At 36.5% G+C, this 17,068-nt stretch overlaps 1 protein-coding gene and 1 long non-coding RNA gene across 3 annotated transcripts in view; one reads left to right on the forward strand and one right to left on the reverse strand.

Annotated features, from left to right (window-relative positions):
- LOC133617181 (transcription activator BRG1-like) overlaps positions 1–17,068 on the forward strand; it is a 57,093-nt gene that overhangs the window by 17,690 nt on the left and 22,335 nt on the right. For both annotated transcript variants that reach the window (XM_061976989.1, XM_061976990.1), the window contains exons 18-25: positions 2,670–2,780; positions 2,891–3,133; positions 7,279–7,390; positions 9,300–9,409; positions 9,510–9,596; positions 15,009–15,055; positions 15,139–15,305; positions 16,217–16,380. In XM_061976989.1, coding sequence (XP_061832973.1) covers positions 2,670–2,780; positions 2,891–3,133; positions 7,279–7,390; positions 9,300–9,409; positions 9,510–9,596; positions 15,009–15,055; positions 15,139–15,305; positions 16,217–16,380 — 1,041 coding nt within the window. The remainder of the gene's footprint in view (positions 1–2,669; positions 2,781–2,890; positions 3,134–7,278; positions 7,391–9,299; positions 9,410–9,509; positions 9,597–15,008; positions 15,056–15,138; positions 15,306–16,216; positions 16,381–17,068) is intronic.
- LOC133617182 (uncharacterized) overlaps positions 7,255–17,068 on the reverse strand; it is a 32,730-nt gene continuing 22,916 nt past the window's right edge. Inside the window, exons 4-5 of the long non-coding RNA XR_009816954.1 lie at positions 15,569–15,712; positions 7,255–7,356 (exon numbers count right to left, since the gene is read on the reverse strand). This is a non-coding gene — a long non-coding RNA (uncharacterized lncRNA). The remainder of the gene's footprint in view (positions 7,357–15,568; positions 15,713–17,068) is intronic.

A 17,068-nucleotide genomic window follows, 5' to 3' on the forward strand; every position in this document is an offset into this window, starting at 1 on the left:
CCTACCTAATCACACGTAAAATATTTCCACTAACTTCTTTGGTTGATACCAAGGATGTGCCAATCCATCAGCATCCATCAATATTGGCTGATTGTATTTTATTGCTGATGTTGACGTGGTCTTCAAAGACCTTTCTGCTCTCATCCTAGCAGGCTTCATCAGTTCTTGCCCTGAGACTTGACCAGTCTGAGGGTATGGTGCAGGATCTAGGGCAGGGGTGTCCAAACTTTTTCCACTGAGGGCTGCGGGGGCCATTTTGATATTTTTCATTTTCAAAACCAAAACAATATTTCGATTTTTTAAAAACATTTAGGGCTCTCTTCACCTCATAAAAATGTTAAAAAATAAGTCATAATAAATATTTATTTTATTCAAGACCTAAATCTTTATATCAACTTCAGATCAATCTGTCGATATAAAGTTATGATAATTTTTTTTCTGTTTTAAGCCTTTTTTTGTCAAAACTCTTTTTTAATGGCAAAAACACAAAATATGCAACATTCCCCCTCCCCAAAAATGTCAAAGTGTAATATTTGATGTCAAGTGATTGCTTTTAACATTGCTTATTTTTTAGCAAGAACAGTTTCAAAAAAGTCCCTCTAAAATTATTGTGGATACAAAAGGTCCCCACTGAAAAAAATGTGAAAAATAAGTCATATATGTTTTTTTCCAACGCTGAAATCTTTAGATTAACTTGAGGTCTGTCTGTCGATATAAAGTCTTTTTTTTTCTTTTTCTTTTTTTTTCTTCCAGTTTTTAGCCTTTTTGGTCAAAAGTTTGTTTTCTATGGCAAAAATACAAAATATGCAATATTTTCCCCTCAAAAAAATGTCAAAGTGTAATATTTGATGTCAAGTAATTGAAGCTTTAAATGGGTCAATCATTCATAACAACATGGATTTTAGTTCATTATTATTTTTTGAGCAATGACGGTTTAAAAAAAAAAAAAAGTCCCTCTAAAATTCTTGGGGACCTAAAAGGGCCCCATTCAAAAAAGTGTTAAAAGTCTTTTTTTTTCTTTCTTTTTTTTAACTCAATGCTTAAATCTTGAGATCAACTTCAGATCTATCTGTGGATATAAAGTTAGTATTTTTGGGGGTTTTCTGTTTGAGCCTTTTATTCCAAAACGCTGTTTTTTATGGCAAAAACACAAAATATGCAATATTTTTGCCCCATAAAATGTCAAAGTGGAATATTTGATGTCAAGTAATTGAACCTTTAAATGGGTCAATTTAAATTCATAACAACATTGCTCAAAAAATAATAATGAATTCAGATTTTTTGAGCAATGACAATATAAATGTAAGTCCCTCTAAAATTCTTGGGGACCCAAAAGGGCCCCACTCAAATTTTGTTTTAAAATAACTCATATATATATATATATTTTTTTTTTTCCACGCTTAAATCTTTTGATCAAGCGTTGGCCCTGTGATGAGGTGGTGACTTGTCCAGGGTGTACGCCGCCTTCCACCTGAATGCAGCTGAGATAGGCTCCAGCACCCCCCGTGACCCCAAAAGGGACAAGCGGTAGAAAATGGATGGATGGATGAGGTGTATCTGTTATTATACATTTTTTTTGTATTGCATGCTGTTTTGTCAAAACTCAATTTTTTTGGCAAAAATACAAAATATTCAATATTCCCCCCCCTAAAAAATGTCAAAGTGTAATATTTGATGTCAAGTAATTGAGCCTTTCAATATGTCAATAATTCATAACAACATTGATTTTATTTCATAATTATTTTTTGAGCAATGACAGTTAAAAAAAAGTCCCTCTAAAATTCTTGGAGACCCAAAAGGGCCCCACTCAAAATTGTTTTTAAAATAAGTCATATATATTTTTTTTTTCAACACTTAAATCTTTAGATCAACTTCAGATCTATCTGTCGATATAAAGTTATTATTATTATTATTTTTTTTTCTGTTTTAAGCCTTTTTTGTCAAAACTCTTTTTGTATAGCAAAAACACAAAATATGCAATATTTCCCCCACAAAAAAATGTCAAAGTGAATATTTGAGTAATTGTACTTTTAAATAGGTCAATAATTCATAACAACATTGATTCATTATTATTAAAAAAAAAAAAAAAAAAGTCACTCTAAAATTATTGGGGACCCAAAAGTGCCCAGTTATAAATGTGTTAAAAATAATTAATAATTTTTTTTTTTTTTTACTTTCAACTTAAGTCTACAGATCAACTTCAGATCCATCGGTTGATTGTAAGTTTTGACTTTTTTGTTTTGTTTTATGCACTTTTTCTCAAAGAAAACTTTTTATATGGCAACATATGCAATATTTTTCCCTAAAAAAATGTCAGTGTAATATTTGATGTGAAGTAATTGGAGCCTTAAATATGTCAATAATTCATAACAACATAGATTTTGATTCATTATTACTTTTTGAGCAATGACAGTTTTAAAGGAAATAAACAGCCTGCATGGCAGTTTTGTGATATTAAAGTAAACATTGCAACTATTTTCTGTTACATTTCACCTGTTTTCTTTTATTCCACTTATGTTTTGTTTTTTTTGTAGTATTTTTAGAACGTGCCGGGGGTTGTTTAAAAAATTAATTTCACTTTGGACACCCTCGCTCTGAAGTATTTCTCCTTTAAGCTCACTAAAGTGAGACATCCAGTACACCAAGTGTGTTGGTATTTTTACCTCCAGGGTTCTCCTGCAGCCAGAAGAGCATTTGTCCCTCAGCTGCGTAGCGGCAAGTTCAACGTCCTCCTCACCACGTACGAGTACATCATCAAAGACAAACAAGTCCTGGCGAAGGTGATCTCATCCTCCTCAAACCTTTGTCCCTGCATGAGGTCTGCAGACTGCAAAACAATAACAGACCGGCAGCTTTTTCCCAGTCGCACGTCTTCCTGCCGTCCCAACAGATCCGCTGGAAGTACATGATCGTGGACGAGGGTCACCGCATGAAGAACCACCACTGCAAGCTGACCCAAGTCCTGAACACGCACTACCTGGCGCCCAGGAGGGTCCTGCTGACTGGCACACCCTTGCAGAACAAGCTGCCCGAGCTGTGGGCGCTGCTCAACTTCCTCCTGCCCACCATCTTTAAGAGCTGCAGCACCTTCGAGCAGTGGTTCAACGCCCCTTTCGCCATGACGGGAGAGAAGGTGGGTCTTTTATACTGTTTATTGCATTTGTTTTGACTTACTTTGTGTTTTGTATTATTATTCAATCAAAAGCATTTAAAATAATACAATTAAATAAATACATATATTTAAATTATATTTTTTATTTGTTTTGATTTTTAATTGTATTATTTTATATATTTACAAAATATTAAAATAATATTTTATCATTTGTATCTGTTATTTTAAATGCTTTTGATTGAATGGAACTACTTTTTATTGTTTTTATGTGCAGTGCTCAGGAATCAGTTTGTCAGTTTTACTTTATAGATAAAGTGGATTTGAAGGGAAGCAGGCAGGCGTCTGTGCTCATTGTTGGGCCCCGAGCGCCCCCTCGAAGGCCGCCAAAAAGTTGTTGTAATACACTTTTCCACCACTTGAGGCAGTAATGACAATATCAAACAAACAGAAGAAGTCTGGAGCTAAAGTCATAGAGAAGTTTCTTATGACTAACTTATGACTAAAGTGGTGAATTTTTGTTGGCACTACAGTTTATTTAAGAAACATGTATTATTATTATTTATAATACATTTTTTTTGTTAGAATGTATTTAATTTAGCACAGCGTAATTGTATGTAAATTTTACATTTCATCATTTTTACGAGTCCCTTCTTTATATATAAATATATATATATATATATATATACACACACACACATATATGTACATATGTGTATTTATGTATATGTACACATATACAGTATATGTATATATACACACATATATGTGTGTGTGTATATATACACACACGTGTGTGTGTGTGTGTGTGTATACACAAATATATATACATACATATGTATATATGTATATATATTCATATGTGTATTTATGTATATGTGTATATATATATATATATATATACAAATATACTGTATATACACATATATATGTACATATATGTGTATATGTATATAGACATATATATACACACATATATATATATATATATATATATATATATATATATATATATATATATATTTAAAAAAAAAATATATATATATATATATATATATATGTATGTACATATATGTGTATATATATATACACATACAGTCGTGGTCAAAAGTGTACATACACTTGTAAAGAACAACATGTCATGGCTGTTTTGAGTTTCCAATCATTTCTATGACTCTTATGTTTTTGTGATGTAGTGATTGGAGCACATACTTGTTGGTCACAAAAAACATTCATGAAGTTTGCTTCTTTTATGAATTTATTATGGGTCTACTGAAAATGTGAGCAAATGTCCTGGGTCAAAAGTATACATACAGCAATGTTAATATTTGCTTACATGTCCCTTGGCAAGTTTACCTGCAATAAGGCGCTTTTGGTAGCCATCCACAAGCTTCTGCTTGAATTTTTGACCACTCCTCTTGACAAAATTGGTGAAGTTCAGCTAAATGTGTTGCTTTTCTGACATCAGAATCAGAATCAGAATAGTTTTTATTGCCATTGTTTGAGAACGGGTTCACAAACTAGGAATTTTTCTTGGCGCAATCGTGCAACATAAAACACATATAACACAGATTTGGTAATAACAAGAGCTCTAACTGAGCTATCAGATCTGGACTTGTTTCTTCAGCATTGTCCACATGTATAAGGCCGGACTTTGGGAAGGCCATTCTAAAACCTTCATTCTAGCCTGATTTAGCCATTCCTTTACCACTGTTGACGTGCGTTTGGGGTCATTGTCCTGTTGGAACACCCAACTGCGCCCAAGACCCAACCTCTGGGCTGATGATTTTAGCTTGTCCTGAAGAATTTGGAGGTAATCCTCCTTTTTTTATTGTCCCATTTACTCTTTGTAAAGCACCAGTTCCATTGGCAGCAAAACAGGCCCAGAGCATAATACTACCACCACCATGCTTGACGGTAGGTGTGGTGTTCCTGGGATTAAAGGCCTCACCTTTTCTCCTCCAAACATATTGCTGGGTATTGTGGCCAAACAGCTCCATTTTTGTTTCATCTGACCACAGAACTTTCCTCCAGAGGGTCTTATATTTGTCCATGTGATTAACGGCTAACTTTAGACGAGCCTTAAGGTGTGGCTTCTGGAGCAAGGGCTTCCTTCTTGCATGGTAGCCTCTCAGTCCATGGCAATGAAAAACACACTTGACTGTGGACACTGACACCTGCGTTCCAGCAGCTTCCAATTCATTGCAGACCTGCTTTTTGGTGGTTCTCGCTTGACTCTTGATCATCCTGACCAATTTTCTCTCAGCAGCAGGTGATAGCTTGCGTTTTCTTCCTGATCGTGGCAGTGACAAAACTGTGCCATGCACTTTATACTTACAATTGTCTGCACAGTTGCTCTTGAGAGCTTAAGCTGCTGTGAAATGGCTCCAAGTGACTTTCCTGACTTGTTCCAGTCAATGATTATTTTTTTCAGATCTGTGCTGAGTTCCTTGGACTTTCCCATTGTGGCGTTTGTAACCGAGTTGAATGACTGCATCACATGAGCCCTATTTAAATGGGCTCAGAGAAGTCAACAGGTGTCATAATCACTCACATGAAGTTAAGAGGCCATGCCATGACGCTAATTTGATTTGATTGTGACTTTTGTACATCACCAAAATTGATAACGTATGTTGCTGTATGTATACTTTTGACCCAGCACATTTGCTCACATTTTCAGTAGACCCATAATAAATTCATAAAAGAAACACTTCATGAATGTTTTTTGTGACCAACAAGTATGTGCTCCAATCACTCTATCACAAAAAAATAAGAGTTGTAGAAAGTATTGGAAACTCAAGACAGCCATGACACTATGTTCTTTACAAGTGTATGTACACTTTTGATCACGACTATATATCATACTTGCCAACCCTCCCGGATTTTCCGGGAGACTCCTGAAATTCAGCGCCTCTCCCGAAAACCTCCCGGGACAAATTTTCTCCCGAAAATCTCCTGAAATTCAGGCGGAGCTGGAAGCCACGCCCCCTCCAGCTCCATGCGGACCTGAATGACGTCAGGTGCGCAACACCACGTAAATCGTTGGCCAACCAAAAAGTAACCCCAGTACGCTATAGCCAACATTCACCAGGAGATGGCAACAGACAAACATATATAACTCTATTACATTATTCCCCTTTTAGAAATGTATAGAAGTTACTCAAAATAAATAAACAACCCAACCAAAAAATGCAGCAGCTCAATTAAAAAACTGTACTTAAGCCACATTCTTTTTTTTTTTTTAGTGCTGAACTCTTAACCCTCATTTGTAAAAAAATAACATGCTTATTATACAAACGGTATTTGTACACCTTTAACACAAATTTTTATACTGTCTTCAGAGATTCAGTTTTTTGGGTGGTACTCGAAACCTTTCTGGGTACCTGCGAAAGGGTGTTCAGCATGGTTAGAAAAATAGTGACAGAGAATAGAACAAGGATGGACAATTCAACCCTTAACTCAACAATGAGTAGATGAGTGTTATGTGTGTGTATATGTGTAAATAAATGAACACTGAAATTCAAGTATTTCTTTTATATATATATAAATATATATATATATATATATATATATATATATATATATATATATATATATATATATATAATAAAATAAATATATGTACAGCTAGAATTCACTGAAAGTCAAGTATTTCTTATATATATATATATATATATATATATATATATATATATATATATGTATATATATATATGAAATACTTGACTTGGTGAATTCTAGCTGTAAATATACTCCTCTCCTCTTAGCCCCGCCCCCAACCACGCCCCCGCCCCACCCCGACCACGCCCCCCCACCACCCCACCCCCCACCTCCCGAAATCGGAGGTCTCAAGGTTGGCAAGTATGCATACATATACATTTATACACATATACAGTACATACATATTCAATATGATTAAAATCAAGAGTAAGCTGACTTATTCAGTGTTAATATTTGAGTGGGCCCTGGGGACCTCTGTTGTTGAAAAGTTGGGACCCCAGGTCAAAAAGGTAAAGAACCCCTGCTTTGAACAACGAGGATTGTTCTTCACTCCTACTTAAAAATAAAACAGACCAATACAGCACTGACTTCTGACAAAACCCAATGATTGTTGGACTCCAACAAAAAGAACATCTCTCCAACCTGAAGGTGTGCCTGGTCTCCTGCAGGTGGACCTCAATGAAGAGGAGACCATCTTGATCATCCGTCGTTTGCACAAAGTTCTCCGTCCCTTCTTGCTGCGCAGGCTGAAGAAGGAAGTGGAGGCACAGCTCCCAGAAAAGGAAAGTTACTTTTATTTCATGTACTCGACATATTCAGTATCTCACCAGCAACCTTTTTTTTTACTACCAGTCTGTCTTCTTACGATAGAGAGTAAACATGGATGTACTGTAGAGTAGTCCGTGTACAGCTTGAACAGCAGTATACATTTACACTCCACTGAAAATGAATCAACATTAGGGATGTAACAATATCACAATACGATATTTATCACGGTATTAAGGTCACACTACGATATTATTGGGGTTTACGTCCCAAAAAATGCCATAGTGTGTAAAATGAAGTGTCAGCAATATTTAGGATTAACACACTTACTGTAATTGAACACAAATATATTGTTAAAACGTTTTAGTCATGTTTATGACTACAAACAAGTATTTCTAAGTGCAAATAACTGTGCAGGAACATCCACTGTTTCAAGCAAATATTTAAAATAAACCTTCCAGTTGACGTCTTTAAAGTGACATGTACCGTATTTTCCGGACTATGAAGCGCACCGGTATATAAGCCACACCCACTACATTTTTGGAAAAAAATCACACATTAGTCACAGATATATATGTTGTGAAATGAGTTATTTACACAGACATATTCTGTAAATGTTTATTTACATACCTTAATTGTTTCCAAACGGTGTCTGTAACACGGCAGTAAAACAGCATATCCTACAAAACAGAAGTCATGTACCCACCAGCTGCGCAAGCTAGCTCTCCAATCAGCTAAACAGTGACGCTTTGGTGAATTTACTGAGGAGTTTGTAAAACTGAAACAATACAAAAAGAATGCCAGTGTCAGTTAATAATACTAACACAGACACCCGTAAACTTGTTAGCATATTAGCTAATGCTAACGACGCTAGCTTCATTACATTACCATAGCACGTACAAATATGCAAACACTCCTACAGACATCACACATGGGACGCTTTAGTAAGTAAGAATTGTTTTAGTTATATTGTAAAACTTACAAGCGTTGCTTGGAGCAGTGTTTTTTGGGTAAAAAATATTTTTTGCAAAGCAGTAATTATAGTCTGCAAATGATGTGTTGTTGTTGAGTGTCGGTGCTGTCTAGAGCTCAGCAGAGTAACCGTGTAATACTCTTCCATATCAGTAGGTGGCAGCAGGTAGCTAATTGCTTTGTAGATGTCGGAAACAGCGGGAGGCAGGGTGCAGGTAAAAAGGTGTCTAATGCTAAAACCAAAAAGGTGAGTGCCCCTAAGAAAAGGCATTGAAGCTTAGGGAAGGCTATGCAGAACGAAACTAAAACTGAACTGGCTACAAAGTAAACAAAAACAGAATGCTGGACGACAGCAAAGACTTACTGTGGAGCAAAGACGGCGTCCACAATGTACATCCGAACATGACATGACAATCAACAATGTCCCCACAAAGAAGGATAAAAACAAAGTAGTTGCGGGAAATATCGCTCAAAGGAAGACATGAAACTGCTACAGGAAAATACCAAAAAAAGAGAAAAAGCTACCAAAATAGGAGCGCGAGACAAGAACTAAAACACTACACACAGGACAACTGCAAAAAAGTCAAAATAAGTCAGGGTGTGATGTGACAGGTGGTGACAGTACACCTACTTTGAGACAAGAGCTATAGTGATGCATGCTTGGTTATGCTTTAAAGTCATATCCAACAACGACTTTTTACTGTCAACTGAGTTTCGTTTTTTAATGATTTCTGCTGGTGGTGTGCCTTCGCATTTTTTCAACGCAAAAAATGTGCCTTGGCTCAAATAAGGTTGAAAAACACTGGCTTGGAGTGATGAATGAAGAATCCGTACGAGTAGAAACGCTGTGGACAGCTGGAAGACGGAATCGGCACTTTTACTTCCGGTTGAAAGCTGACACGCTGCAGAAGAAACAAAGACCATGACGTGAATGTCTGTTTTGTCGTCCCTCAGGTGGAGTACGTGATCAAGTGTGACATGTCGTCCCTCCAGAGGGTCTTGTACAGACACATGCAGGCCAAGGGCGTGCTGCTGACCGATGGCTCGGAGAAAGACAAGAAGGTGGAGTCTTTCAAATCGGACGATAGTTGTCGCAAAATATGACTGACTCGTCAGTAGAGTTAGAAATTGAACCAAATTGTGCTTCCCTGTGCATGATCAGGGCAAAGGAGGCACCAAGACGCTGATGAACACCATCATGCAGCTGAGGAAGATCTGCAACCACCCATACATGTTCCAGCAGATTGAGGTACAGCCGAACCTCCATTTACAAACTCGGTCGGTTCGTAAATGGAAAAGTTTGTATAGTGAAGCGCATTTCTCCATAAGAAACAATGTAATCATCATAATCAACAATTGGTTCCGGCCTCGACAAAAGTCCTTATTTTAGTGACGGTTTCTACACTTTGACCACAAGTACATCAAACATAACAAGAAGGTGATGAATTAGCTACGGTCTCTCTTTATTAACAACAACCACAAGTTGAACTTTCCTCTTAAAGCGCTGCTTTGCCAACACACACACACAGAAGTCACTTAGCCCTGGAGAAAATTGCCCCACTTAAAGAGTACAAACATATTAATACTAGAGATGTCCGATAATATGCTTTAAAACACAATTTTTTTTTTTACAGTGTATGGCTTTTCACACACACAAGTGAATGAAAGCATACTTGGTCAACAGCCATACAGGTCACACTGAGGGTGGCCGTATAAACAACTTTAACACTGTTACAAATATGCGCCACACTGTGAACCCACACCAATAATATGACATTTTAAAGCATTTATCGGCCGATAATATCAGCAGGCCGATATTATCGGCCGATAAATGCTTTAAAATGTAATATCGGAAATTATCGGTATCGGTTTCAAAAAGTAAAATTGATGACTTTTTAAAATGCCGCTGTACGGAGTGGTACACGGACGTAGGGAGAAGTACAGAGCAGTTGCGTCTCCCAGTCATACTTGCCAACCCTCCCGAATTTCAGTGCCCCTCCTGAAAATCTCCCGGGTCAACTATTCTCCCGAATTTCTCCCAATTTCCACCCAGACAACAATATTGGGGGCGTGCCTTAAAGGCACTGCAATTGCGTGCCGGCCCAATCACATAATATCTACACTGTAAAAAAAAAAATCCTATTTTTATGGTTAATTTACTCTAAATTTCTACTGTAATTTTTCTATTTTTTTTTAATAGTTTATAAAACTGTAGAATTGAAGACATTATCTGTAAATAAACAACGCCTGTTATTTTAAGTAATATGCCAGTAATGACAAACTATGTATATTTCTAATTTTTTTTTCAGAAAAATACCACATTAATTATACATACCATTTTCTGTTTTCTTAAATTACTTTCAAATTCATGTAAAATTACAGTAATTATCTTTCATTAGATATGTAGCTTGTTGTATAAAAGTCTATGTCCATACTAACAATCTAACTGGTATTTTTCTGCAGAACTGTTTGCATCGTCACTTTATTAAAGGTGGTTGATCTTAACAATTCAGAAAAAATCTGTAAAATAATGGTATTTTTCTGTGGAACTGCCAGCATTGTCACTTCATTAAAGGTGTTTGATCGTAATAATTTGGAAAAACTCTGTAGAATTAAGGCAGGGGTGCTCACACTTTTTCTGCAGGCGAGCTACTTTTCAATTGATCAAGTCGTGGGGATCTACCTCATTCATATATATAATTTTCATTTACTTATTTATGAAATATATGTTTTTGTTAACAAGTTAAAGGTGTTTAATGATAATGCAAGCATGTTTAACACATATAGTTAATATTGTTAAAAAATGAAAGGTGTTTAATGATAATACAAGCATGTTTAATACATATAGTTAATATTGTTAACAAGTTAAAGGTGTTTAATGATAATACAAGCATGTTTAATACATATAGTTAATATTGTTAACAAGTTAAAGGTGTTTAATGATAATACAAGCATGTTTAACACATATAGTTAATATTGTTAACAAGTTAAAGGTGTTTAATGATAATACAAGCATGTTTAACACATATAGTTAATATTGTTAACAAGTTAAAGGTGTTTAATGATAATACAAGCATGTTTAACACATAGTTAATATTGTTAATAAATTAAAGGTGTTTAATGATAATACAAGAATGTTTAATACATATAGTTAATATTGTTAACAAGTTAAAGGTGTTTAATGATAATGCAAGCATGTTTAACACATATAGTTAATATTGTTAAAAAATTAAAGGTGTTTAATGATAATACAAGTATGTTTAATACATATAGTTAATATTGTTAACAAGTAAAAGGTGTTTAAAGATAATGCAAGCATGTTTAACACAAATAGTTAATATTGTTAAAAAAATTAAAGGTGTTTAATGATAATACAAGCATGTTTAATACATATAGTTAATATTGTTAACAAGTTAAAGGTGTTTAATGATAATACAAGCATGTTTAACACATAGTTAATATTGTTAAAAAATTAAAGGTGTTTAATGATAATACAAGAATGTTTAATACATATAGTTAATATTGTTAACAACTTAAAGGCGTTTAAAGATAATACAAGCATGTTTAACACATATAGATTCCTTTCTTTCATGAAGACAAGAATATAAGTTGGTGTATTACCTGATTGTGATGACTTGCATTGATTGGAATCAGACAGTGGTGATGATAACGTCCGCATTTTCGAATGGAGGAGAAAAAAAGTCCTCCTTTCTGTCCAATACCACATGAAAGTGGTTGGTTTTTGGCATCTTATTTGTCCAGCTTCCGTACTCCTTTGTATACACTTTACAAGAAATACATAGTCGGCAAACTCCGTAGCTTGCTAGCTTGTGCACGCCAGCTTTCTGAGACTCTTATTTTGGTAGCGCAGGCAGGATGAAGCAGAGCTTTTATTGTGCAACTGTGCAGTCGGTATTTGGAGTTTTGACGACAGGTACGGCGCCAGAGTCTGTTGAAATAAAGTGTTTCTCGCCTTCCAGTCGGTAATTTTAATGAGCTGGCAGCAGCCAGCGTCATCTCAGAAGACCCTCGGGTGCCGTGAATGTCAATCAAGTGACGGAAGTGACGTCATAGTGAAGATTTATGATCGCTCATTTTTAGGACTATTTTTTTAATGCCTGGCTGGTGATCGACTGACACACCCTCCGAGATCGACCGGTAGCTCGCGATCGACGTAATGAGCACCCCTGATCTACACTGTAAAAAAAAAAATCCTATTTTTATGGTTAATTTACTCTAAATTTCTACTGTAATTTTTATATATTTTTTCAATAGTTTATAAAACTGTAGAATTGAAGACATTATCTGTAAATAAACAATCCGCCTGTTATTCTAAGTAATATGCCAGTAATGACAAACTATGTATATATATTTTTTTTTTTCCAGAAAAATACCACATTAATTATACATACCATTTTCTGTTTTCTTAAATTACTTTCAAATTCATGTAAAATTACAGTAATTATCTTTCATTAAATATGTAGCTTGTTATATAAAAGTCTGTGTCCATACTAACAATCTAACTGGTATTTTTCTGCAGAACTGTTTGCATCGTCACTTTATTAAAGGTGGTTGATCTTAACAATTCAGAAAAAATCTGTAAAATAATGGTATTTTTCTGTGGAACTGCCAGCATTGTCACTTCATTAAAGGTGTTTGATCGTAATAATTTGGAAAAACTCTGTAGAATTAAGGTATTTTTCTGCAGAACTGTTTGCATCGTCACTTTATTAAAGGTGGATGATCTTAATAATTTAGTAAAAATCTGTAAAATTACGATATTTCTCCGCAAAACGTTTCATGAAAATTTCTGTAAATATAATGTTTTTGATCATTATTTGGTTTACAATGTTTTACTTTAGTTTTATAGTTTTCATTTGGCAGCCGTAGCTGCCAGTAGATGACCAATTTTTTACAGAATTTTTTTTACAGTGTACGGCTTTTCACACACACAAGTGAATGCCAAGCATACTTGGTCAACAGCCATACAGGTCACACTGAGGGTGGCCGTATAAACAACTTTAACACTGTTACAAATATGCGCCACACTGTGAACCCACACCAAACAAGAATGACAAACACATTTCGGTAGAACATCCGCACCGTAACACAACATAAACACAACAGAACAAATACCTAGAAACCCTTGCAGCACTAACTCTTCCGGGACGCTGCAATATACACCCCCTGCTACCCCCTAACCCCCCCTAAACCCCCGCCCCACCCAACCCCGCCCACCTCAACCTCCTCATGCTCTCTCAGGGAGAGCATGTCCCAAATTCCAAGCTGCTGTTTTGAAGCATGTTAAAAAAAATAATGCACATTGTGACTTCAATAATAAATATGGCAGTGCTATGTTGGCATTTTTTTCCCCATAACTTGAGTTGATTTATTTTGGAAAACCTTGTTACATTGTTTAATGCATCCAGCGGGGCATCACAACAAAATTAGGCATAATAATGTGTTAATTCCACGACTGTATATATTGGTATCGGATATCGGCAAAAAAGCCATTATTGGACATCTCTAATTAATACAACTTATATTTGCTTGTAATGAGCAAAAAAAAACTGCCAATGGGAAAAGTAGAAATTGTCTTGGTAAGATTTTTTGAAAAAAGATATATTTCAGTTTTAAAAACTTTGAATTAATATTAAAATTCGTAATCTAAACGTATTATTAGCTATTCTTACTAGTATTGTGAAGTTATGTGTCTTATAACAAACTGTTGATGCTCAAAAGTAGTATTTTATTTACCTCCAATCTATTGCCGAAAGACAATCTAACAATCAATGTTTATTTATACAGCCCTAAATCACGAGTGTCTCAAAGGGCTACATGAGCCACAACAACAAGTTCTTATGTCTCACAGAATAATAACTGTTGCTCGTTAGTTGAGTTAGTTCCGGTTTATTACAATTACAATGTAATGTATCACATATTTCCAGTTGTTTCCTTATAGCATATCCGAAAAGAAGCAGGAAGAAGCAGAGCTTGTTTAGTCCTACCCCTTTTCATATCATAGCAGTTTCATCCCATTTCTTTGGTCTCTGTTTGTAACACAGTAGTGAATAAATAAATGATTTGAAATAAGATTGTTTAGATACTTTTGACTAGGATTTAGAAATATAAACTAGGCGAGATTGTGAGTTTTTCCCAGTGTGGCGCCCTCACAAATGATCATAAAACACACACATTCCTAGCTTTTGCTACAATATTAAACATTTAAAACAATATAAATATTCAACATTTGCCAGGAGAGGAGAGTAATGAGCAGACAAAGGTAGGAATCAGAGGGGGCTGTGAAATAAGTCTGCTTTGGCATCTTTTTGCAGAAAAGTCCTTTCTCATCACAATTGAAAAGCTGGTGTATGGTGCGAAGCATAATCTCTTCAAATACAGATTGGCTGCCTAACATGAATGAATGAATGAAGCAAGTCATATTTGGCGTGATCTAAAAGTTTTGAAAGGTTTGCATATAGAGGGGTTTGAAATCAAGGTTCCACTGGAGATTAGGAGCAGAGAAAAGTAGGTAAGGGGTATGACGAAATAAGGTATGACCTCAATACTGTAACCCTTTTTAAAAGCAGCGACTTGTCATGATTTGTGATTTTTTTTAAATTGTCCTTTCACAATAAAAGTTCACGTTGACTGTTTGCAGGAATCCTTCTCTGAACATTTAGGTTTCTCTGGTGGGATAGTCCAAGGGTAAGTGCTGACACGCCCGTACACAGTACATGTGTTACCAGTTCTTACCAGGTGTATCCCCCCCCCCCCCTCTACCCCGTCAGCGCTGACTTGTATCGGGCGTCAGGAAAATTTGAGGTGTTGGATCGAATCCTCCCCAAACTGCGAGCGACCAACCATAAAGTGCTGCTCTTCTGTCAGATGACCACACTGATGACCATCATGGAGGACTACTTTGCATACCGCAGCTTCAAGTATCTGCGTCTGGATGGTACAGTTCTCTCTCCTTTCTTGGTTTCAGTTCATGAAATTGGCTCTTTTTGCTCCTGGACTGAATTCACACTTCACTTTCATGGTGATTACAGTGTTTTCCGAACTATAGCGTGCACCGGTATATAAGCTGCACCCACAAATTTTAGAAAAAATAAAAATAAAAATTCACATATAAGTCGCACCAGACTATAAGCCGCAGATATATACGTTGTGAAATGAGTTATTTACACAGAAATATTCTGCGAATGTTTATTTACATACCTTAATTGTCTGTAACATGGCAGTAAAATGGCAGATCCAACAAAACGTCAGTCATCGTCATGGACCCACTAGTTGCGGAAGCTAGCTCTCCAATCAATAACTCCACGGTGATGTTTTGGTGACTTTATTGAGGAATTTGTGAAACTGAAAAAACACAAAAAGAATGCCCAATGTAAGTTAATGATACTAACACAGACAAACGTGTTAGCATATTAGCTAATGCTAACGACGCTAGCTTCATTACATGACGATAACACGTACAGATATGCATGAAAACACTCCTACAGGCGTCACACATGGGACGGTTTAGTGAGTACGAATTGTTTTAGTTATATTGTAAAACTGACAAACGTCGCTCGGAGTGATGAATGAAGAATCCGTACAAGTAGAAACGCTATGGACGGCTAGAGGAGGGAACGGCACTGGTACTTCCGGTTGAAAGCAGTGAGAGAACTCGTCCAAAAGATTGGCGCCGTAGCACAAACGATAACACATTTTTAGTGTGTTTGTGTCAAAATGTAAGCGCTAAAAAGAAAGTCCTAGAAAAGCCTTTCACCCAAGGTCAGACGGGATAGGCTCCAGCTCACCTTCGACACTGAACAGAACGAGTGTTAGAAAATGAATACATGTGTTGTCGCTCCTCAAAAGGTACCACCAAGGCTGAAGACCGAGGAATGTTACTGAAGACCTTCAACGAGCCGGGGTCCGAGTATTTCATCTTCTTGCTGAGCACTCGGGCAGGAGGCCTCGGCCTCAATCTCCAGTCTGCAGACACTGTGGTCATCTTTGACTCGGACTGGAACCCGCACCAGGTCTTCTTTTGATTGACTTGTTTGGATTTAGAGTAACTTTTCAATGTAGGAAACAACGGAAATATTACGTTATGGTATCAACACTTTCAAAGCGTCATAAAACCTATGATAACTGTGTAAGGTTTTAACTAGTCTAGTATTGACATTCTTTACTGTGTAAAATAGGTAGGTAGGTAGGTAGGTAGGTTTTTATTGTCATTGCACAAGTACAACGAAACTTTGTTTTCAGCACAAACCTGTTCAAGATTAGACAAACAAACAGGGTTACAGAACAGGAACGCTGGTGGGTCGCCACAAGGCGCCCCGTAAAAGATGGGAAAAAGGTCAACGCTGGGGGAGGATGTGTAAAAAAATAGAATCTAGACTGGGAAAAAAACTCCAGAGCAAAGCACATATCCATATTACAACATAAAACTCAAGGCTTGCAACAGAGGGGAGGGAGTGGGGGCTACGGTGGCAGGCTAAAGCTCTTCAGGCGCTGCCCAGCCGCCCATCACCCCTAAGGAAATGAAGCGTCGAGGGTGTTGGATGGGGGGGTGGGGTATGTGTGTGGCGTATATTTTCTGTGGATGCATGCGTGTGTGTAAGCCTGCCGCGTGTCTCTGTTCCGCGGCCTTGGTGTCGCGCAGCCGCTAGTCAGTCCAAAGTCAACAACAACAGGTGTGTGTCCATGAGAGACAAGAAGGGA

Source organism: Nerophis lumbriciformis, linkage group LG16 (assembly GCF_033978685.3).
Source record: "Nerophis lumbriciformis linkage group LG16, RoL_Nlum_v2.1, whole genome shotgun sequence".
Classification (NCBI taxonomy): Eukaryota; Metazoa; Chordata; class Actinopteri; order Syngnathiformes; family Syngnathidae; genus Nerophis; species Nerophis lumbriciformis.